General features: G+C 37.2%; 1 protein-coding gene across 2 annotated transcripts in view; it reads left to right on the top strand.

The window, feature by feature from the left end:
- Clcn3 (chloride voltage-gated channel 3) overlaps positions 1-25,682 on the top strand; it is an 85,814-nt gene that overhangs the window by 8,333 nt on the left and 51,799 nt on the right. For both annotated transcript variants that reach the window (XM_008824938.3, XM_029559560.1), the window contains exon 2: positions 8,270-8,445. In XM_008824938.3, the coding sequence (XP_008823160.1) occupies positions 8,286-8,445 (160 nt within the window). In that variant the 5' untranslated portion in view covers positions 8,270-8,285. The remainder of the gene's footprint in view (positions 1-8,269; positions 8,446-25,682) is intronic.

Below are 25,682 nucleotides of genomic sequence, written 5' to 3'. Positions count from 1 at the left end.
TCAAGCGTGTCTCTTGAAAACAGGTCTTGTATTATCTACCACAGTGAAATGTGGTCTTTTGTTCTGTCTTGTTAATAATTGTGTCTTCTGTGACATCTGTCAGGTTCTGCTTTTTATCGTAGGGATATATACCAATGTAAAAAGAAAATACCATACCCTCTTGAAGATAGTATTTAATTTTATGCTGAAGCTTACAGAAATAAGGTATTATACAATTAAATTGCTTTTATATTTGTGTCAATTTCTAATACTTTGATAGCTTCTATAAATATTAGTAAGTGATGGTTATTTTGAAATTAAAATAATTCTCACATTTTAATGTTCAGCCAATACTTAGTATAAATTTTTTTCTGAATTTTTGAGAATTTTATAATACAATGAAATGTGATAATATCTACCCCTACTTCTTCCTCCAGCTACCTCCATATCCCTTCTAATACACACCCCCAACTTCACGTATGTTGTTTTTGATGACCCACTAAATCCACTTATGTGATAGGTTGGGGCCATCTGCTGGAGCATAGGAAACCCACCAGTGGCCTCATCCTCCAAAAAGAATGATTCTCCCTTCTCTAGCAACTGTCCACCGTTGATAGCTCTTTAATAAGGGCTGGGGCCGAGAGATCATCTTTCCCATCTATGCCAGAATTTTGGCTGACTTGATCTTGCGCAGGTCTTGTTTAGGTGACCACAGCTGCTGTGAGTTCATGACTGCAATAGCCATGTCATGTCCAAAGGACAGCATTTTATAGCATTCCTCCCCATTCTCTGGCCCTTAACATTCTTTTAGCTTCCCCAGGCAATGTTCTCTGAGCCTTGGTGATGTGTATGTCGGGGGTAGTGGAGATGGTTAATCTAGATGTTCTGTTTAGGGTTGATCACTCCAGCATTTAATTCTCAGCACTTTGACCATTTACGTATATTTCTGTTGATTATTGCCCACTGCCAAAAGAAGCTTCTTTGATCAGGGTTGAGAGTAGCCTGGGTGTGGTGGTTCGAGTGAGAATGTCCCTCCATAGGCTTCAAGTATTTAGACATTTTGTCCCCAGTTGGTGGCGCTGCTTGGGGAGGTCTTTAAAAGTTGCCCTGCAGATCAGTATTATAGCGTGCAAAGGTCCAGGACTGGGTAAGACCATTGATATCTTTTCTCTCCCAGCAGCCTGCATTGTACCTTCCAGTACTATGAAAGCCAGCAGGTAAATTTATGTAAGTTGGTTTGAGATTGATTACTTTATGTCCTGTAGCCAAAGTGTGTGGTGTCTTCAGCAGTAGAGTCTTTTTTTTTTTTTTTTTTTTTTTTTTTTGGTCTTTTTGAGACACAAAAAGACCTGTAGTCACAGCTGGCCTGGAACTTGCTATGTAGACCAGGCTGACCTCGAACTCACAGAAATCCGCCTGCCTCTGCTGGGATTAAAGGTATGCGCCACCCCGCCTAGCCAGCAATAGAGTCTTAATCATGTAGTTATGGTGCAATGGCAATAGCCCATGTTGTTCCCAAGACTTCTGGGCTTCCCTGACCTGTAACTCTAGGGAAGTATCCCATGCCTTTACTGTTAAATGAGTGTGTGTATTACCTGCAGATGTGTAGACGGGTTAGGGTTTGCCCTCTCTGCTGTTGTTGCTTTGGAGACTTGTTGCTGGATTCTGGTTGCTGACGTGAGGGTTTTCATTACTTCTTTCACCCAGATTGTGTCCTGTTTCTCTGTTTAGCTTACTTGTCAGACACATAGTTGACTGACACACCTTTGAAACAGCCATAATCTTCAGCTCTGCTCTTATTCATTATTGGAGAGTCAAAATTTTAAACATAAAGTGTCATTAAGTCACTTGTTTCCAAGGTCTTCGACAAATAGGATTAGAAAAAGGATTTCCATATAGAAAGTGATATCCATAGGAAAAAATTCATGAATTGAATGTATAAAATAAGTACTTTTGCAATGTGGCAGACCCCTACTTAAAGAATGAAAAGGCATAAAATAGGAGAAAATATTTACAAAATCATATCCAAATAGTAACCCAATGTGGTGGCGCACTCCTTTGATCCTAGCGTCCAAGAGGGAAAAGCAGGCAGATCTTTGTGAGTTTGAGGCCAACCTGGTCTACATAGTGAGTCCTAGGCCAGCCAGGGCTACATACTGAGAACCTGGGTGAAAAACCAACAAACCCAAAACTGAAAAAAAACAACCCTCCAAATAGTGTAAAGTAAACCAGTTAGAAAATGGGCAAAAAATGAAGCTCTGGTCTCCACCCCTAGCTCTCCAGGAGCAGGGGAAGAGAGGAAGAAAGAAAAAAGAAAACAGGCGTAAGACAGGAATAGTCATTTCATTCTAGAGGGTATGTAGATAGTAATGTGTGTCCTTCCTTCCTTCCTTCCTTCCTTCCTTCCTTCCTTCCTTCCTTCCTTCCTTCCTTCCTTCCTTCTGTTCTTCCATCCTTCCTTCCATCCTTCCTTCCGTTTCTTCATTTCAACAGGGTCTCACTCTGTAGTCCATTTGGCCTGGAACTTAAATTACTATGCAGCACAGGCTGGACTCCAACTCATGGTGATCCTCCTTCCTCTGCTTCCTCCATGCTGGAACTTAGGCATGAGCCTCTAGACCTAAAATCATTATTTGGTATACATATAATTTTACAACTTGTTAAAGATAAAAGTAAGTTTTCATACTAATGAGTTAAATGTCCTTGTTTAGTTTACATAAAGAAATAGTCTTTGATGAATGTTTGCTAATGTAAGGCATAGAGTATCTTCAACATTTTTCAGATTTGAATGATATTTTGGTTTTGTAATCAAATATATACTACAAAATGGTAGATGTATGTTTAGGGCCATTTCAGAAATTCTTGGAAATTCTGTCCTAATCCCTAAGCCACAGTTCACGTAATAAGATTTTATGAAACACAAGTCATCAACTCAAACAGAATATTTTTTTTCTTTGGTCTTTTTGAGACAGGGTCTCCCTGTAGCCCCAGCTGGCCTGGAACTTGCAATGTAGACCAGGCTGGCTTTGATTTCATAGCAATTCGCCTGCTTCTGGGATTAAAGGTGTTTTTGTTTTGGAGAGTCTCTTACTCTGTAGCCCAGGCTGTCTTGAAATTCACTATATAGCCCAAGCTGACCTTGAACTCATGATGATCCACCTGCTTCAGCCTCCTGAGTACTAGGATTACAGGCATGAACCACCACACCCTGCTTTCAAACAATAATTTTTAAAATCAAACATTCTAGCACAGTATAATTCAGAGACACACTAATTTAAATACTTACGTGCCAAGGAATGGCAGTAGGAAGCGTTAAAAGTCTTTGTTAAACCATTTTGTTTTTCTAACCAAATAACTTTGTATGTCCAGTAAAGCACTGCGGTTCATATACTACAAGAGGCTTGAATCTTAGAGGGAGTGTTATTAATAGGAAGCATTTTTTGGTGTTGCATGGTGTAACAGCATGCATGGTGCAGAGCATACCTACTGTGAGTTCACAACCCAGGCTGCAGTGAAGTCCCTTGTAACACAGGTGAGCGCCTAAAAAAACACCTCAGATTCATTATACATCGGACTGATTGATTGATTTATTATTATTTATTTATTTTAGTAATACTGTCTCATTTAACCCAGGCTTGTCTTGAATCAGCTGTGTAGCTAAGAGTGACCTTGAACTTCTCATCTTCCTGCCTCTGTGTCCTGAGTGTTGGGATACAGGTGTATACCATCATGCCTAGCTGCATATTTGATTCTGAATTAATTTTTGTTTGTTTCATATCTAGAAACTTTTTACAGTTGCAGAACTTTGCAGCTCCCACATTCAGTTACATGACTGCATGTGGAGTTGTAACCCACAGTTTAAGAAGCTGTGGTCTATACCGTAAACCTACTGAGCAATAAAGAGGAGATCTGTTGACTCAAAACAACATGCATAATTCTTCAGAGGATTGAACTGAGTACAAAGAGCTAATCCCAGAAAGTAATGTACTGTATAATTCTATTTATATAACATTCTTGAACCAAGCTTATGCCTGTAGTCCCAGCACTTGGAAGGCTGAAGTAGGAGGATTGCTGTGAATTATAGGTTAGCTTGGGTTACATAATGAGTTCCAGGCCAGCCTGGGTTACAGAGTGAGAGCATCTCACAAAAACAAAACAAAATCCCCAAATTAAGTACCTAAGACATATGTCAAATCATTGATAATCATTGAATATGCAGTGGCAAACAAAAGTTGACATAAGGCAAGGCCTCCAGATACATCCTAGAACAGAAGATCAACACATTAATAAAATGATCTCTGCATAAGGATATTACAGCAATGGTAAATGCTATAAAGGGAGAGCTATAAGAAGGATTACTACTTATATTTCAAATATTCTTACTGAATATTTGACATAGGGAAGATTTGACTGAGGTACTAAGGGATCCTTTTTTTTTTTTTTTAAAAAAAAAACAAAAAAACTAGCTTCATGGCTTTGGTTAAACTGTTAAAAATTTCTGTTTCCTCATCTGTTAAGTGGAGACAGTAACAACACCCAGACCTCATTGTTGCATTATATTTAAGACAAGTATATTTTTAAGTGCTTATGCTAGTGCTAGATATAAGATATGTTTATTAAATAAATGGGGTACTTTTGTTTGTTAGGTGTTGATTTTTTGAGATAGAGTCTATGTTTCGTAGGGTGGCCTTGAACTCCAGGTAATCCTACCTCAGGCTCTTGAATAGTTGAGGTTACAGGAATGTGCCAGATGCCCAGCTAATTAATAACTTGATGTGAAAATTGAAGAATGAATAGGAATGTTAGGTGGAAGGGGTTACTGAAGGTCTTCTGCCAGAAGGCAGGCAAGATCCTGGTGGTGCTGAGAGATTGAAAGATTAGTGGTCTAGAGTCTCTAAGAACTACATACTGCAAAATGAAGCTGGGAACTAGGCAGGGACAGGCAGCGTGGGACTTTGTCTGCTTTGTTAAGGAGTTTTTTCCTAAGGATGTGGAAAATGATTAAAATATTTTAATCCATGGAATAGGGCGAGATTGCTAGACTTTTTTTTTGAAGTCCTGGATGTTGTACAAATATCAAATTAGAGGTAGTGCTTCAACCAAGATCATTTAGAAATGTATTATAGTAAACCAGGCTTTATCTCTGGGGATTTTCACAGGTTATGTCTAATCTTCATAACCGCAAGAAATATGCTTGCAAGCTGTTACATATTTTGAAGTAGTTTTTAGTATATTTTTACAATTCAAAAGAAGAGGTGACTTTACATTATTTTTCTGATGTGCAAAATTTCAACTGCTGTGTATGGCTTAAATAGTTTGTATGGAGAAGCCTTGGAGTAGAACCTAAAAAGGTTTAACGGTGTTACTCAGGTTTTTCTTCTGTTGTATTTTCTTCTGTTGTATCTTTATGTTACCCTAGAAATTTGAATGTTTTATAGTACTGTTCAATAAAATTGTCTTGCAAGTGTGAGTTACATATGTCACTTTAAACATTTTGGTAGCCACTTTAAAAAACTAAAAAGAGGCTGGGCGTGGTGGTGCATGCCTTGAATCCCAGCAGAGGTAGGGGGATCTCTGTGAATTTGAGGCCAGCCTGGTCTGCATATCAAGTTCCAGGTGAGCTGGGGCTACAGGAAGACCCTGTCTCAAAAAGATAAAAAAAAAAAAAAACCCACAAAAAACTGAAAATAGAGTTCTGAGATTTAATTCAGATATGGATATATATATAATTTAATCCAGTATAGCTTAGGTGTTTTAATCTGTAATAATGTATAGATTGTTAAGATATTTGGCTTTGTTTTTCTCTTGTCTTAGGAATTTATAAGCGTTTTACACTTGAAGCACATCTCAATTTGGACCAGCCATGTTTCCAGGGCTTAGTAGCCATGTGTGGCTAGTGTCTGCTACATTAGGTTTATGGGTTTCTGAGTTCATAAGGGATTTTTTAAAAAAGTCATTAAGTTTATAGAAAAAGTAACTCATGAAGTCTTGAGTTAATTAGTGTGTTTGGATGCTCTTACTATAAAGAATGGTCTGGAGGCTAAGTCTCACAGGTGTTATGGAATTAAATTTCTAGTGCTCACTTGGTAGTTTATAAAGGACTTTTAGTGTTGATATAAAGAATGTGTTGGAACTTTCTGATTGATGTCCCAGTACAAAGAAGAATTGAATTATTAGGAGAGATTTCCTGGTCCTGTGTATCCTCTAGTGGTCACTGAAGTATACTATCACAGAAGTGTAGGGAAGTGAGCCTGGAAGGTCTGGCTTTCCAAAATTTTGCCATACTTGCTTTCATAGAGCAAAATTTAGATGATTCTTGAACTAGTGTTTATTTTTATTGAATCTTTTTGATTATTTACCGGAGAGTCATAATATTTAATTTAGTTGTCTCAAACTGTGAAATTCTTGGCACAAATAGTTATTTTCATATTTTGCTATTTTTACATTTAAAAATGTAAAAGTTTTAAAAATTAATATAGTAACAATCAGAATATTGTAATAGACCTTTTTCTGATAGAGGAAACTATAAAACAAAGTTACAGAACGTTGTAATTTATTTGCAAGTTTTGTTTATTCTTCCAAGACTATCTTAATACTGTTGCAGAGGGGCTTTGTGTGTTGGAAATTGAATATGTTTCTCTTTGATCTCATTAGCTGAATAAGTACTTTAGAATTTATTGCCCATAATCTGTGCCAGTCATTGTGCTAGATTATGAGAATAGAGATGTGCTTTCAACAGCTCTTGAGTACTTTTTTGAAGTAATCTTTAAGGGAGCTTACATACTAAATCAAAAGATTGTTATTATTTAGTAATGTTCTCAAAAGACCCAGTTTGTGAATACCTTTGTTTTTGTTATTAAGGCTCTCTTAGTAGTCCATGAACAGGAGGATGATTTACCACGGATGAGACACCTAGGCCATCTTAAGTCTTGACTGAAGTGTGGTAACTTTCATGCTTTCCTGTTTTGTGTACCTACTGTGACTTATTTAATCAGCCTTATTGTACAAACCTTAACTGGTTTGACTGCTTTTTGGGTTGTGCTCTCTTCCCACACAGGTACTTTTCAGCTCTATTACTAATCCCAACACATTTAACATTGAGTTCTTATTTTGATGTTGAACTCCTAAGTAGATTATTTCTTTTGGACTATAAAGAGCAAGAACAATGAATTCTAATTTTATTTTATTTTACTCACTTAAAAAATGCTATTCTTTCATACTAATTTTATTTTACCTACTTAAAAAAGTGGAAATTGAGGCTGGAAATATGGCTCAGAGGTTAAGAGCACTGACTGCTCTTGCAAAGGACCTGGGTTCAAATCCCAGTACCCACATGGTGGTTAACAACCATCTGTAACTCCAGGTCCAGGGGATATGATGCCCTCTTCTGAGCTCTGTGGGCATGGGCTTGCTTATACACATGCAGGCAATATATTCATACACATAAATAAAAATAATAAAATATTTTAAAAAAATTGATACCTATTTTCATTTTTTCCATGGCTGATTCACCATGAGCTACAAAAGATAGAGAATAAAAATAATTTTAAAATGTAAATTACAGTGTTAACTAAGTACATTTTAAATTATGTGTATATATTTGTATTTGTGTATGGGTATGTACTCATGAGTGCAGGTGTCCTTAAAGGCCAGAAGAGGGCATTGGATCCCCTGGAGCTGAAGTTACAGATGGTTGTGAGCTTCCTGACAAGGCTGCTGGGACCCAAACCCAGTTCTGGAAGAGCAGTATCTGCTCTTAACCGCTGCACCATTCCTCAGTCCCTCACAATGTTAATTTCTCACGTTAGGTAATTCTTGCATGAGGTAGAATACACATGGCACAGTTCCCCTTTCAAACCTGGCACTGCAGCTATTTGTTTCCACCCTGTGGGTAGCTTTCTTGGAAAACCCTCTACAGTCTCTTCCTAAACAAGTAATTTCTCCACTGTAGTTCTTCCCCTGTCCCTTTTGTGGGGGGAAGAATGTACACATATTAAAGCAACTATATATCTGTCTCTGTGCTTTATATATTTTTTAACTTAGCTGATCTTGAAGATTGTTTTATGGCACTGTTTGAAGGGAGTTTTCTCTTTTATACCTGCTTAGTGCAAAGAAATTAAATCATTCCTCACCACTTAGCATAATATAGGTAGTTATTGTTGCAGTGGATGAACTTAATAGTTTTTTTTAAACACAAAGATCATAACTTTCCTTTTGTGATGTTAGATTTCATGATTTTTATTATATGTTGGGAAAATGTTAATGTCATTTTTTTCCCCTTTTTTTCCAGATAATCAGACAGCTAAATGGAGTCTGAGCAGCTGTTCCATAGAGGTTACTGTAGAAACAGCTACAACAGCATAACGAGTGCAAGTAGTGATGAGGAGCTGTTAGATGGAGCAGGTGTGATTATGGACTTTCACACTTCTGAAGATGACAATTTGTTAGATGGTGACACAGCAGTGGGTGAGTTCAGCATGACAGCTCAATATCTGTAGTCATGAGTATTTGCCGGTAACTATACTTTGTTTTATTGAGATTAACTTTTAGGGTAACTTCTTACAGCTGAGATAAACTCAACAGCATAAACGTAACCATTTAAAAGTGTATATCTCAGTAGCCTCAGTGCATTTACAGTGTTATTCTAAAAAAATTCATCTGTCTCCCAACCCCCAACATTTAACATTAAACTGTTAAATTTAAATATAATACACAGATGTGTGTAGTCATTAACCCATAGCTATGGAAATGGATGAATATACGTAAAATAGTTTGTGTGACTTTCCTGTTAGGAAGTAAAATATAACCAGCATTCTCAGAATCTTTTCTTCTTTCCCCATCAAATGTAAATATTATTTCTGCTTAGATTGGTTTAACAGGTATTTAAACTTTATATAAGTGAGGTCATTCTGTTCGAACTCTTGCATCTGGCTTTTTTAACTTGGATTTTGAGATTGTCTGAGTTGTGTGTGACAGTGGTGATTTCCATTGCCGTGTATGACAGTGGTGATTTCTATTGCTGTGTAGTAATTGATAATACACTGCAGTGTAGTTATTCTACTACTGGTATCTGTCACTGCAGATTTTAGCTGTTATTAATAGCATGTTAAAATTTTTCATATGCATGTGTTTAGTGCATATAATGAGCATAACTCTTAGATATGGAGTATGCATATCTCAGCGTCACTAGGTACCACCAGAGATACTCCAACATGGTTCTGGTGTGTTCATTTCTTCTTGATTGACTTTTTAGGTTGCCTCTTTGGAAGTGCCAGATAAAACTGACTATTTTATGGAAGTTCATTATGTATTCTGATTCATCAGATACACTTACTGTAAGTGTCTTCTCTCACTCTGTAGTATGTCTTTTCATTTTCTTATAGGGTCTTTTGGTGAAGGCATCATTGATTCTAATGAAATCTAGCTAGTGTTTTTCTTTATTATTTTTACTTTCTACATTCCCTCTGAACTGGGTGTGGTGGGCACATATGTAATCCTGGATGCTGAGACTGGAGAATAGAGAGTGGAGTCCAAGGCCAGTCTGACTTCATAGTCAGATTATATTTAAAAAAACAAGATTTCATATACTTCAGGAGCACAAAGATTATGTTCTGTTTTCTTCATGTGTCATTCACATTCAGATCTAGAATATGCTTACAGTTAATTGTTGTGTATAGTGTGAATAAGAATTCATTTCTCCCATGCACATAACTGGTTGGTCCAGTATAATTTCTCTAGTGGTATCTTGTCATGTATCCAGTGGCTGTATTTCTGGCTTTCTACTCTGCTGTGTTTCTGAAATACCTGCCTTTTCTTATACCAAACCTCATGTATGAGTTGTATAGTTAAATTTGTCCTCATCTTTTGTTGACTGGTAGCCCATTTACATTTAGCATAACTAATTTAGTTTCAAGTCTTTCTGGTTTGCATTTGTTTTCTTTGTCATGTGTTCTTTGCTTTCCCCTGGTTACTGCTCCTCCAAACCTTGTTAGCTGTGTGTTCTCTTACACTAGATTATATGCATATCTCTGTAGCCTTCATTTATTTGTTCTGTAAGTCAGTGCTTCTACCATCGCATGAAGAAATCCAAATACCTTAGGACACTTGACCTCTTTTATAGCCTTATCCTGCTTTTTTGCACTTTTATGAGCCTCAATTTTAAGTTTTCACACATATGTATACAAATATATAGACATATGTAGTAAACATATTTGTAAATATATATTTACTACAATTCACACACACACATACACACACACACACACACACACACACACACATTTAAGTGATGGGATTTTGCTGTTTTCCAGATTTGCCCCGACTTCCCTGGCAAAAGTGATTCTTTTTCCTGTTTCCTGAGTAACTGGTACTACAGTTGTGCACCACTGTGCCCAGATTCTTCACATATATTTAAATTATAAAAAGTATTACTACAGGGACTAGAGAAATGGCTCATTGGTTAAGAGCCCTGGCTACTCTTGTAGAACACCAGCATTTGATTCCCAGCACCCACGTCGGGGCTTACAACAGTTCCCAGGGTTCCAACATCTTCTTTTGGCCTCTGAGGACATTGCACACATGTGGTACACTTGGTCTGGCTGTTTGAAAGGCGTAATTTCCCTTTTTCTTCTTCATGCCTTTCTAACTAAACATCCTTTCTTTAGGCTTTGGGCTGCCCTAGCATCTCATATTTCTTCACTTTTTCTCTAAAGCTTCCTTCTCCCAGCCATGTGGCTGCCAGTCAGCCCTGTGTCTGACCTCTCATACAGGCTCTAAGCCTGCATGGCTTCATGGCTTTCTTTCCTTCTTCCCACTATTCACCTCCTCAGGGCAGCTGCCAAGATTACCAGCTCGCCTGCCCTGAGAATTTTTCTTTAAGATTCTAATAAAAATGTAAAAGCTTTAAAAAAAAGAATCAGAAAGAAAACCACTGCTCTATCAGCAGCCTCCTCAGGGAACTCATTGGAAGCTGCATGGCTATTCCTTTCCTTTCCTTTCCTTTCCTTTCCTTTCCTTTCCTTTCCTTTCCTTTCCTTTCCTTTCCTTTCCTTTCCTTTCCTTTCCTTTCTTTCTTTCCTTCCTTCCTTTCTTTCTTTCTTTCTTTCTTCCATTCACCTCCTCAACACAGCTGCCAAGATTACCAGCTCTCCTGTCCTGAGGATTTTTCTTTAAAATTCTAATAAAATTGTAAAAGCTTAAAAAATGAATAATTTAAGCAACAGCAACAAAACCCAAAGAGTTACAGCTGTTGTTTTATACAGGTGTCCAGATTTTTTAAAAAAATGGTTCCTGGATGATAAAACCCAAGACCACATAGATTAGACAAATGCTTTACCATGAGTTACAGCCTAGCCTGTTTTTCTTTATCTTTACTTTTTAAAAGCTTAAGCAGAATAAGCTAAGTGTTGTTTTCTGTGTATTTACCCTCACTGGTGTTATTAGAGAAACATCAATATGTGACTTGATTTTATTTTACTAGTGTATCTCCAAATGTTTCTGCCATTTTCCCCCTTTCTATTAAATGATTCTAATTATATGTGTTAGGGTTTCTCACTATGACACCTATACTTTTCTGTATTTTCTATCTTTTCATGTAACTATCTCAAGTAACTGGAGTAAACATTTTGGTGCATCATAGCTGAATATTATGGTAAGAGTACATTTAATTTTATAAGAAATGAGCATGCTGTCTTCCCGGTGGAGAGTTCCTGTTCCCTCACCTTCTCGCTAGTGTTTGGTGGTATCATTGTTTTGGAGTTTAGCCATTCTAATAGCATAGTACATACTGTGTCTTTTGTTATTTCTTTTTTTTAAAAAATTTAATCTTTTTAATGTATATGAGTGTCATGCCTGCATGTGTGTAAGTGCACCCATGTTGTGAAGTGCCCACAGATGGCAGAAGAGGGTGTTGGATCCCCTGGAACTGAAGTTATGGATGGTTGTTAACCACCATGTGTGCTGGGATTTGAATCCGGGTTGTCTGCAAGAACAGTTAGTGTTTTTAACCATTGAACCATCTCTCTAGCCCCTATCGTTTGTTACTTCTACTTTTAAAATTTCAGTTATTATTTATCTGTTCTACTTCTTTTTGGTTATTTTTTATGTGTTTTAATACTCTTAAGAAATTCTGTTACTATGTACCTTTTTGAGAATATTAATCACTTTTTTGACATCTGTGTCAAGAATCTCAGTATCTGGACCATCTTTGGGTCTGTTTCTGGTACCTGCTTTTGTCTCCTCTTTGATCTTTTGACTTTAGCTCCTGGTGTGTAATTGCTAACTGAGTACTGGATACTATATATGAATAGTTGTGGAATCTGTGGATGATGATGATTTTCTTCACCAGAGTGTAATTTTTTCCCTAGTAGATGGGTAGTTTAGGATTCATTGAAGATCAAGAGAATTTACCATGTTTTTAGACCTTCTAAGAGTTGGTCTGTTTTAGAATGACTTTATTTTTAGGACATTGCCTTTGAGAATTTTTGTAGAATTACAGCATTTGCCTGAAATCCTTCTCTACAGTGGGTACTGAAGCTTACTTTTTGCCTCTGCAGCATTTTGAGATTGCTACAGCTCTGCTTTTCATTTTAGTCCTTTAATGACTGACTGCTCATTTGCCTTTTACTTATGAAGTTTGGGGTCATAAATATTTTAGGAACAGAGTGGCATGGAATGAACCATTTGTTATCTTTTCTCCAGGTATTGGCTCATTCAAGTTCTCATTGCTATGCTGGTTCTGTACAATCACGTTTTGACTTCTTGACACATTCAGACTGTCAAAAGTTCTCAGTCATCATCTCTCCTGGACTTGCTCAGTTACTCGATTTGAGAATCAGGAAATGGCACAAAGCAAAAATGGTTGAGGCTGTTGGGTTTACTTCCTTGTTCCATTTCTTTTCAAACCTTGACATCTCAAGGCTGGCTTCCTTGGGTATTCTTTGATTTAAATAAGAGTACTTTGCATTATTAGCCATCTGATTTTTTTTTTCATCTTTTTTTCACCTAATTTTCAAAGTAAGTGATTTTTTTTTGAGACGGTCTCCCTTTAGCCACAGCTGGCCTGGAACTCACTATGTAGCTCAGGCTGGCCTTGATCTCATAGAGATCCTCCTGCCTCTGCCTCCAGAGTGCTGGGATTAAAGGCATATGCTACCACACCTGGCAAAATAAGCGATTATTACTGACAGTTCTAAACTAGAATACATGAAGTCATAACTTGAAAAATTAGATGAAATTAACAGCATACTCATTTTTTCTCTCTTTAACCAGCTTTTTGGTTCTTTATGTGAGGTGTAAAATTAACTCAGGAAAGTGGAAAGGCATAAGGAAATTCCAGCTCTTTCCATCTTTCCACACTGATGTCTTCACTCAGTCTTTTCTTACTTTTAATTTATAAAATAAATAAAAAAATTTATGTGTATGAGCATTTTGCCAGCATATATGTAAGTGCACTGTGTCGTGCAGTGCCAACAGAGACCAGAAGAGGGAGTCTGAGTCCCTGGAACTGGAATTACAGTTAGCCTCCATGTGGTTGCTGTGAATCACACTTGAGTCTTCTGCAAGAACAGTCATTGCTCTTAACCACTGAGCTATCTCTCCAGCCCCTTCATCCAATCTTTAAATGGAGAGTATTAAAGAGAAAGGTAGGGAGGGACAAGGACCCCAAAATAAAACGTTAAAATTTTTCTCAAACTCACCAATAGACTTCTTTTTATATCACTGGCCAGCATTGGGTAGTATATCCAAACTAAGACCAGCTACTGGCAAAGGGAATTGGGATTAATGATTGCTTAGAACAATCATGATTCCTTAATAGCCGTGTTACCAGATGAACAAAGAGTAAGCAAATGGTGGTGCTTTCTATATAGATTCTGTTTTCAAAGTTAACTATACATTTTAAATTGGTCATAGATATTCTAAATATTGTCTCAAAAATGACCTTTATTTTCTTAAAAATTTTTTTATTACATTTATTTGTTTGTGGTATGTGCATGTGTTTGTGGGTGGATGTGTGCCACATTGTGCATGTGGAGGTCAGAGGACAACTTTCAGGAGTCATTTCTCTCCATATGGGTGCTGGGGATAGAACTCAGGTCTTCAGGTTGGTGGCAAGCACCTCTACCCACTGAATCATCTTGCTAGCCCCATCAATTTTATGTTTATATTCCTTTTGAATTGATAAGATTATTTTACAAGGGGAAAGAATACTTGAAGAACCAGCAGTAGGAATAAGAATCATCTCTTGAGGGGCTGGAGAGATGATTCAGCAGTTAGGAGCCCTGGTTGCTCTTGTAGAGAACCTGGGCTCCGTTCTTAGGATCCACATGGCAGCTAACAAGGGTTTGTAACTCCAGTTCCAGGGGATATGACACCCTCTTCTGGCCTCTGTAGGCATTGCACACAGGTGCACTTGTGTACATACAGGCAAAACACTCATAAAATAGAAATAAATTAATTAAAAAAAAGAATTATCTCTGAAACAGTGAATGTCCTTTTGGGAGACAGTGTATATTCTTTTTTTCAGTGTAGTTGATGAGGTCCTCTTCACAGTAGAAGGAAGGGGGATGTTTGGGAAGAAGCAGGTACCTTAGATAACCTCTACTATCATGAGCAATGTGAGGAAAAAGTGATAGTTTCTGAGATTGTGAGAGTGCACAGTAGAACAAGCAATTGTATATTGAATACTTTCATGATTCAGAGTTTGATTAGTATGCCAAGATAAAAACCCAACAAAAACAAGCAATAATAGAAAGAAAAATAAAAAGAAAATAATCACTGCAAAGTACCAATAATGCTGTGTGTGTTGGTGGTGGTCAGTGGCTTCCCAAGTTGGAGACTTGAATTTCCATCCTGCTCTGCTAGTTACTAACTCTGTAACCTTTGGCAAGTCAGTTATTCTCTATATGCCTCAGTTTTGTTTTTTTTTTCCTACAAAATGTAAAAAAAAATCTGAATGCTTTGAGAATTAAGTGCCTTAGAGATCTTAACGCAGATGATAAAATTGGGTCATTAAATGAGTAGCTGGCTAATGCTAGGTTATAGTTCATAGTGGCTGTTTCTTTTTTCTCCTGTGTTACCTCTGCTTCAGATAAACTGTCATCTCAACGTAAGCAAGTTACTGTTATGATAGCATTCAAGTGAGAGATCAGTAACATTTCAGGTATTTCTAATGGTGTAGGCTTTTAAATTTTTAAGAAACTGCTTTGGACTCTGCTGACTCCATCTAGGATAGCTGTTTCTGTATAGCTCATGCTTTAACATAAGAAAAGTATTCTCATCTCAAAAATGAAGTCTGCTAAGAGCAAATACTAATCCAGACCACATTGCTATTAAAATTAGAAGTTAGCCTAATATTGATGACTACTAGTATCAGAAATATAAGCTAGTGAAAAGCTGAAAATAAGATTGTATCTATATTAAATGTATCCTATTTGAGTGAGTCATTTTAGTCAATAATTCAAATTCTTTGGAAAATGGAAGCATTTTCACTGCAAGTGACAGGAAGAAAGGGCCAAGATTTTGTTGCCAGAGTTGTATTCATTAAAGGGAAGCATATGGTTCTAGCATCATTGCCAAGGAAGCACGTGACTGTTCAACAGTATGACTTTAGAATTATTCAGATTGTGCTGTCTTCAGCTGAAGTAAAAGATGTTACTGAGACTGATGGAGTGAAAACTGTACTCAGCTACATTTAAGTGGAATAACTTTCAACAGTTTGTGTTGATAATATGATTGTGCTGTTTAAAATTTGAGTACCTGTGTTTTTTTTTTTTTTTTTCTTGTCCAAAATGTTTATCTGTGTCAGGGATCCCTCAGGTTTCTAGATTGTGGAAGACTGAGGAGCATGTTAGAGTTGAGAAGACTTGCTTTGGATTGCTTTAATTTCCTATGTATAGAAAACCTTGAAAATACTTAGAAATGCTAAAACAAATATAAAATGCTCTCATTTTTGAAAGATCTTAAGACATGATATCTGGGAATGGAATATAGACACATTTTAAAGAAATCACATTATTTCCCATATGCAGATTGACTATTCCTTATTTAAACGCTTAGAACCGTGTTTCAAAATTTTTTATTGCTTTTTAAATTTTAGCGAATTTGCACATATAGTGAACTTTCTTGAGTAGGGAGACTCAGTTTAAATATGGAATTCACTTATTCACAGGCCTGGAGATAATCTGAGCAGTATATTTAGTGTGCCTGTGGCTTGACTTTGACTGATAGCATGAGGTTAGGTGGAGAATTTTCCATTTCTTTTTTCACGTTGCTACTCAAAAAGCTTCAGTTTTGTAGCATATTGGATTTTGGATTTTTGAATTAGGGCTGTTCAGTCTATATACTACATGAACTTCAGAACTCAAAAATGATTTGTGATAGGAGACTTTGAGGTAGATTTTCCTGTCTAAGGTCTGTAACCCTACCACCCCAGCTTAAACTGAACTCATTTTCTGAGTTATTACAGGAGATTAACTCATGTCTATTGTTAGATTCAGTGTTTTTGAGAGTGTTTATACATTTGTTCACCTTGTATTCTTTTGGGGTGAGGTATTCATAAATACTGTCTTCATGAGAAATTTCAGAGAAAAGGCCTTTTAAAGTGGATGCAGAGTGACCATATGAGGACCTGGTTGGCCAGCAGGAAACTTGTAAGGATGAGGCCTCATACAGCAGCCTTAATTCTATAGACACATCGTGGCATACTACCTAAGAAGTAGGTTCATGTTAACTGGGTCTTAGATTTCTCTAGGTAAAACCATAGTACAGTTTCTTTGTATGGACAAATATAATACTCTACTTCATTATTTTCTTAAAAAAAGAAGCCAGGCAGCTTATAAAGACTTCAGTCATTAACATAAATATTTAACAAGGATGAGTCAGAAGGAAAACTACCAGAAATGACATAAAATAGAGAGATGAAACTAAGAAAAAATGTTACCAATATGCTTTCTTTTTTAATACTTGATGCTTTCAGATATGAAACGGTTTTAGTCATTTACCCCCATTACACTTTCTCATTGTCCTCCCTCTCCTGCTGACACGCTCCCCCAATAAATCACCCTCCTTCTTTCATGTCTTCTTTTTGTGTCTGGCCCATTGAAGTTAATTAGGGTTGCTTGCATGGGAGTTGGTGGGAGGTTGTTTTAGGAGCACATAGAACTTACCAGTGGCTAGACCACTGAAGAAAATGACACAGTCTCCCTCCGCAATCATTAATTGCCAGTAGTCCCTCAGGGAGAGGTTGGATCTCATAACCCTGTCCTTCATCCATGGTAAAATGTCAGTGGGCCCTAACTACTATACTTTCTAAGGTTTAACTATAAATTTCCACTAAGCTTTGTAGCAACAAGTAAATAGAAGAACTCTTAAGGGCTGGAGAGGTGGCTCAGAAGGGAAAGCACTTGCTACACAAACCTGATGCCCTAAGTTCCATCCCTGCAACCCCCATAAAGGTGGAAGAAGAGAACTGACTTTACAAAGTTGTCCTCTGACCTCCACACGTCTGTCCCTTCCTCCCACATATCATGCATACACATATACAATAATAATAAATAATTTAAAAACCCATTTAAAATTTTATTTGTATTTTATGTGTATGAATGTTTTACCTGCCTGCATTTATGTAAGTGCATCCATGGTGTGGAATGCTCATGGAGGTCAGAAAAGGACTTTGGATGCCCTTGAAGTGGAGTTACTAAAAGTTATTTTCTGCCACTCGGATGCTAGAAATTGAACTTGGGTCCTCTGGAAGAGCAGCCAGTAAATACTCTTAACCACTGAGCCATCTCTCAGTCTTAGAGAACGTGTTTTGTTAAATGATTCAGTGTTTATAAAAGAAAACCCTAACCAGTTGTTCAGCAGACACCTTATTACTCTTAGTAAGATAAATGTATTTTCTTTTTTCTGGTTAAATTTCTGAGTGACATTTAAAAATGGTTGCCATGCAATCTCTTAAACATTGATTTTCAGTAATATGTTTGGAGCAAATAACAATGATTTTCACAGGGCTTTTGCTCTAACAGCCATTATATCTCCTTTTTGTAATAAAAACTGAAATTCTAGAAGGCCATCATAGCAGTATGGTACAAGTTGAAAAATCCCATTTTCAGATTCTAAAATCTGAAATCCAAAATGCTCCAAAATCTGAGATTCTTTGAGTTCCTCTATGTTGCTGTAAATGGGAAATTCTATACCATGAGGGCTTTTTGGTTTTGTTTTTGTAGTGATTTTAGACTTAGAGCTTTTTATCTTTACCCAGCTTTCATTAAGAAATAGAAGAGCTCAATTCAGTTTAAGGATAAACAGAAGTCAGTAGAAGGCCCTTTAATGAAAATTGTCCATACAAACTAGGTCAAGATTCTTCATTAAGAATAATTTTGTATCTGTCAGAAGACATACACAAAATATTCACAGACAGTCCAGAATTTTTTATTCTCTATATATGACAAAGGTATAGTAATTTTAGTTATAAAAAGTTTTAAAGGAAATAGCTACCACAAAAAAATCTTTAAAAAGTGAAATAAACAATTCATCCAAGGGTTCAAAAGATACTTAGCCTAGAGGAATACTTCTTAGTATGTCTTTTAAATAGCACCTTTTTCTTCCTCAGATCCATTTCAGTTATATTATTTAAAAAGTGCGGAGGAGCCTTAAAAGCTTTTGTTTTGGTCCATGACCTTGTGCATGGTAGGCAAGTTCTGTCCCTATTCCATTGTGATATAGCCCTCATCCCTTGGCTCTGAGAGACAGGAGCTCAGACTGGCCTTGAATTCTAGAGATAGTGAATCTGCTTCACAAGTGCCCACTGACAGGCATATGCCACCATGTTTTAAAAGTGTAAGTTGTAGGTCTGGAGAGATGGCTTAGTGGTTAAGAGTTCTGGCTGCTCTTGCAGAGGACCTGGGTTCGATTCCCAGCACCCACATGGCAGCTAACAGCCATCCAGTTCCAGGGGATACAAAGCCTTCTACTGACCTCCATGGGCATTATATAACATGGGTGCACTTATACACATGTAGGCATATACTCATACACATAAAATAACAATAAGTACATTAAAAAATGAAAGTTATGGTTATTTACCATTAGGAATTAAGGTAAAAATTTAAAACTTTTAGTCATTTAAAATATAAATATAAGATATATTGTTGAGGGCTGGAGAGATGGCTCAGCGGACCCGAGTTTGATTCCCAGTACCCACATGGCAGCTACAAGCCATCTTTAACTCCAGTTCCAGGGGAATTCAAAGCCCTATTCTGACCTCCATGACATTGCAAGACACTGGTGTACACACATACATGCAGGCAATACATTCATACACATAAAATAAATAAAATATTTAATAAAAAGATATATTGTGGGGCTAGAGAGATGGCTCAGCAGTTAAGAACACTGGTTGTTCTTGCAGAAGACCTGGATTTGAATCCCAGCACCCAAGTGGCAGCTAACAACTGTCCGTAACTCCAGTGCTGGGGATCTGACAGCCTCTTCTGACCTCCTTGGGCATTGCACGACACGGATGCACTTACCTAGAGGCAGGCAATACAGGCATACACATAAGATAAAAAATAATGAATAAAAAAATTTTAAAAAAAGATATATTGTGTTGGGCGTGGTGGCGCACACCTGTAGTCCCAGCACTTGTGAGACTGTTTCAAAAAAAAAAAAAAAAAGGGGGGACAGAAAAAAAAAAAAACAAAAAAAAAAAAAAAAAGATATATTGTGACATTAATGGAAATATCTTTCAAAATAAAATAAATATATTAAGAATGGTATTGATTTACATTTAAATATCTCTAATGTTTGCCTTCATAGAAGGTAGCTGAATTTTCACATGTGTTTCTTCTAGTATGACATGTTCCTGGGTAGAAATATGTTAAGAATACATATGAAAATCCAGCTCAATAAATATGTAGTTTAAAAAGGACATAATTTAATACCTTTTTAAGGTCATTGTGGATATTCTTTGATGCTGTACTAGAACTTGACAAGTGATCATTTCTTAAAGGCTCATTGCAGTGTTGAAATCATACTGATGAACATTCTGTGGTCTGTTAAATTGAAATTCAGTTGTCCATCTTGCACTTTGTTTTTGTTTTGTTGTTTTAAAGTGATTTATTTGTACAAGTAGTTTGATTGTCAGCTTGTTTACTGGTGTATGTTTGTTTGGTGCCCAAAGAGGGCAACAGAGCCACCATGTAGATGCTGGGAATTGAACCTAGGTCCTTTGGAAGAACAGTAAGTGCTCTTATCCCCTGAGCAACCTCTCCTGACCCACCAACTTGCACTTTGAATGTAGATTTCATAGTATTATACATGAGTCATTTGGAAAATATATTCATTGATCTCTCAGTTTCTAGGACAGCCATAACAAAATACCACAGAGTAGCTCAAATCATTTATTTAAGTTCTTTTCTGGTGACACACACCTTTAATCCCAGCACTCCAGGAGGTAGAGGAAGGGAGATCTCTGTGAGTTCAAGGCCAGCCTGGTCTACATAGTGAGTTCCAGGACAGTTGGGGTTATAGGAAGAGGTCTCAAAAAGACGTCCCCCCCCAAAAAAAAATTAAGTTCTTATATTTTTGGAGCTATAGATTGATTTCTTGTTTTGCCTTCCCTGACCTGTAGGCAGCTCTCTGCTTTCTTGTGTCTTCATGTTAATTTTCCTCTCAGTGTGTCTGTGTCTTAAGAGACTGGATCCAGTCACACTGGATTAGAAGAGACTAGTCACACCAATTTCATGATTTCATTTAACCTTAATCACTTCTTTAAAAAAGGTCTTTGGCCATTATTTACAAAGGTAGTCACTTTCTGAGGTATGGTGGTAAAGACTTTTAAAATATGAATTTGGCGGGGGGCCGGACACACAGCTCAACCCCTAAGAATTGATTTATGCCTGTCTTCACTATGCAAAATTAAAAAGTCACAGGTTTCACTGAGAAGTCTACCTGTTGGGAAGTTCTCTACATCACAGCGGTTCTGTTTTCACAAATTTAATTTTTGCCTGGGAGTGAACTTTTTTATTGGCAACACATACTGTCATTTTTTTCACTCAAGGGACAGGCTCACCTGATTCATGCTGAGAGAGTCTGCCAGATACTGAGGTCTAAACAGCTATAGTTAGTGTTCTTTCAAAAAGAATGGTGTTGTGTGAAAATAAGTTCACCTTGTACTCAGACATTCACACAGGTTTCCTGAACCACTGTCAGAGCAGAACAGGACAAGCAGAAGGTATACATTTTACCCATTTTTCACACACCTAAGAGCTGTGATTTGATAAAGTGAATGTTATTTACTGGCTTACCAGCATTTGTAAGGGGACAGGCTTTTGTTTTTGTTATTGTTTTAAGTGCACAGTGGCAAGAAACACAAGGACTTCTAGTGCATTCTGGTGTCACAGCTTTGATTTGTGTTGGATGAAGGCTGTTCAGCATTTTTCACCATATATGCAAAGGTCAGTAGGCGGAAAAAGAGTTCTGTTTGACTGAGTAATGGCCCCTCCCATGCCTTAGTTCCTGGAACCTGTAAATACCAGGCAGTCGGTGCTGAAAGGGACTTTGTGGTTGTGATTAAATCAAAGATCTTGTAATGGGTAGATTATTCTGGAATATGTGGGTGGCACTAATGTATCACAAAGGTCTTTAACTGAGGGAAGCAGTCAGTGGCAGGAGACTTGGGGAGGGAGCTGAGAAGTTGAAATGATACCAGGAAGAGACCATGAATCAAGGAACAAAAGAGACCTTTAGAAGCTGAAAGAAGCAAGGAGAAGGATTTTCTCTTGAAACCTACTGAGAAAATGGGGCCCATTTGACATCTTGACCTTAGACTTTTCATATCCAGAACTGTAAGAGAATTAATTTATGTTGTTTAAGTCAGTAAATGTGTAATGATTTGTTATAGTAGTAATAGGACTTTGATAAGTGTGTTCGTTTTACTAAAAATGGTCTTAACTCCACAGATACCTTGAGAGTGGTCTTATTTGACCTTGGGTGTTCTGTGAGAGCAATACATACTTTTTAACTGTGGAGCCATCTCTCCAGCACCAGTCCTAGAAATTCCAAAGATTTAGTAAACAGTACTGCTACATCGTGGCAGGAACCTTGGAAAAAATAGACAGTGGAGAATTGGAGTTCCCCTATCCAAGGAGCTCTCATGCCTGGGGAAAAAGTGTGTCCCGCAGACACAAGGTTTAACAGTTCTGATTACCTGTTTCACATCTAAAGCTGCATGTTTTCTGTCCTTCGTTTTAACTATGCATAGTTCTGGCCCCTGTCTTAATTCTTCTGTTATTTAAACCTAAAGCTCCTGTCAGTCCTTTGAAACTGGACTTGGGAATTGCTGGACCCCATTATCTGTTCCTCTTTCCAATATATCACATTGTTAAAATCTCCTTTGTCTGCTTTTTACATAATTTTTTCTCTTTAGTTGGCATGCTGTGATCGGTGGCTGAGCCTAACCTTTTGGAACTCTCAGATCCAGGGCTTTACCCTAAAACAACTCGAGTAATCCTAACATTTAATGGTTGCTATTGGAGAAAATTTCAGATTTTGAAATGGTCCGCTCATAATTATTTTTAGAAATAAATAATTCCAAAGTTCATCTGCTCCTTATTCTAAGCAAGGTCATGTTCTTCATGCATTTGATACCCTTCACTGTTGCCAGCTACCTTGTAAACATTTCCTGCACCTCTATCCCAAGGCTGTTTATTCAGAGTAACCTACTTAATGTACATGGAAATAGAGGACTGCTCAGATTTGTGTGTTTATATAACAGTAAGGCAATGCATGGAGGGGAAATTAAAACATGTTAAATATATGTAGTGTTGTGATTTGGAGTGTTTCAAGTGTACTAGGAAAAAGAACTTTTGGTATTGATAAATTGGTGGCTGCTTCGATAAAATAAACCTGAAGTACTAGTAGAAGGTGTCATTGGAAAGAAGTGGCTTTAACTGTTAGTATACTGTTTAGGACCTGTTTATTTGTACCTTAAATCTCATCTACAAGTATTGCCTTAGCTCTACACAAAATTTAAGATTTTAAAAAAGGTCCAAAGAAAGCTAAGTCACTGAGCAGTTTTTGTATGTGTACATGAATGTGAATGAGTGGGTACAATCAATGAACTTCTCTCCAGTGCCTGTGCACCATTCCCTACAAGCTGTCCTTGGGAGATTTGAAGACATCGGGAGTTTCTTATAAGTAGTCCTTAGAAGAATTGAAAGTCAGTAAGGACACTTAGAAAACTTGTTACTTGAAACAGTAAATAGTATTAAAGGAGTTTAGGTTGGAGAAGTGAAGAAATCCACATTAGACTGTAATAGAATTAGAGATATTTAGGATACATTTGAAACTCAGACTTTTGAATTGTGATAATACATCAGAAAATACATAAAATGTAGTTATGCAGCATTTTGCTTTATTACAAGCTAAGTACCTTTACATCCCACCAAGCTTAAGAAAACAAAGCACAACCCATTTCATAAGCCTCTTGCATGCACCTCCATTGATCACTAACTCTTCCCAGTTTCAGAGGTTGTTTTCTTTTTCTAAGCACTTTCTTGCTTAATTTTCTGATTTGATCATAGAAGTATGTATGTGTCCTTAAGAATATATTGCCTGTTTTTGAAAACAAGTGGAATAATTTGTTGTATGTGCCTTTCACTGTAGACAATGCCATTTACTGAATATACTACATATTTACATATTTACTGAATATACTACAGTTCTCATTTTATTTTTGATCGATCTGCAAGTTTTTAACATGTTTGGCAGTTATATGCAATTCTGCTTGAGACAGGGTCTCCCTGTAGCTCCAGCTGTTCTGGAACTCACTATGTAGACCAGGCTGGCCTTGAACTCACAGAGATCCGCCTGCCTCTGCCTCCCAAGTGCTGGGATTAAAGGCATGCGCCACCATGCCTGACCTATTTTATTACTTTTATTTTTATATGTATTGCCTGCATATATGTAAGTGCACCTGTGTTGGGCAGTGCCCGTGGAAGTCAGAAGAGAGTATCAAATTCCCCTGGAACTGGAATTACAGTCGATTATCACCTACCACGTGGATGCTGGGAATTGAACCTGGATCCTCTGCAAGAGCAGTCAGTGCTCTTAAGCACTGAGCCATCGCTCCAACCCTGCTTTCAGTTTTATGCATAGCTCCTTATGTGTACGTGCACCGATTTAATTTGTTCTAGGTGTGAACTTACTGGATCATGGGTCATTTTGTCTACAGTGGTAGCTCAAGGTACACTTGTTTCAGGAATGTATGAGAGGTTGCATTGCTGCACCTTGACCAACCACTTGATATTGCTGGATATTTGATTTTATTATAGATTGTGATTGTGGTTGTAATTTGCATTTTCTTCGTGGCCAAAGATTGGTTAAGGATCTTTTCATGTGTAGTAGATGTTTGGAATCCTTTTAAAGTACATAACATGTTTATATGCCTGTTTTTCTACAGCAGTATCCATCTTTTTAGAAATTTTGTCAATACAAACTCTTTGATGGGTATAAGTGTTATATTTTCTTTTTGTCTTTTTGAGACAGGGCCTCCCTGTAGCCCCAGCTGGCCTAGAACTCACTATGTAGACCAGGCTGGCCTCAAACTCACAAAAAAATCTGCCTGACTCTGCTTCCTGAGTGCTGGGATTAAAGGCGTGTGCCACCATGCCTGGTTAAGTGTTATATTTTCTACTCTGTGGGTTGTATTTTACTCTTTGAGTGGACATATTATGAACAGATGTCCTGAATTGTACTGTGGTCCTATGTGACCTTGTCCTGTATGAATAATGTTCTTCTGTTTTTTTTAAAAAAAGTTAAAATATTTAAAAATTTTAAATATACTTTAGTGTTATAAAGATGTTTTTCTACATTATTTTGTAAGAGCTTTATTTGTATTTTATATTTAGATCTATAATTATCTGAATATGGTGCATACACATGTGTGTGTGTGCTTATGCACATTTAGGGTATATGCATGTGTGTATCTATTTAACATGTACCTAGCCAGTTGCTGTAGCATCATTTTTTAAAAACCTACTCTTGCTGGGTGTGATGGCGCTAACCTTTAATCCCAGCACTTGTGACCGGGAGGCAGAGGCAAGCAGAGCTCTGTGAGATGGAGGCCAACCTCCTCTACGCAGTGAGACCCTGTCTTAAAAAATAAATAAATAAATAAATAAATAAAAAATAAAATAAAATAAAACAAGAAAAACCCCAAACAACACAGAACACCACAAAAACCTTACTCATATAGTGCTTCCTCTGCTACAGACAAGAGGTCTATATATAGGAGGGCACGTTTCTGCTCTTCATTCTGCACGCCGATTTTGGTTTTTGTCCTCATCATGGATATTTATGTCATCATCTCGTCCACCTTTTCCTTTCAGGTTAATCAGTCATTAATCTTTCCAACAAACCTGCCCACCCCCCTCGTTATTTGTTTTCACTTTTACTGCCTTGATTTTTCTTATCTTCTACTTTCTGTAATTCTTTTTTAACTTCTGGAAGTGGATGGTTAGCCCCTTAGTTTTCCTTCTTTTCTTTTTTTTGATAACTTTTAAAAATATTTTATTAGTTTCATTTTATGTGTATGAGTGTATTGCCTGCATGTGTGTTAGTGCACCGGTGTCATGCAAAGCCTGCAGAGGTCAGAAGAGAATGTCAGATTCCCCTGGAACTGGACATTTTTCTCTATTCCAGTA

Source organism: Nannospalax galili, unplaced genomic scaffold (assembly GCF_000622305.1).
Source record: "Nannospalax galili isolate Female #2095 unplaced genomic scaffold, S.galili_v1.0 scaffold109, whole genome shotgun sequence".
Taxonomy (NCBI): domain Eukaryota; kingdom Metazoa; phylum Chordata; class Mammalia; order Rodentia; family Spalacidae; genus Nannospalax; species Nannospalax galili.
The sequence above is the reverse complement of the archived record's forward strand: the minus strand, read 5'-3'. Positions and strand labels throughout refer to the sequence as shown.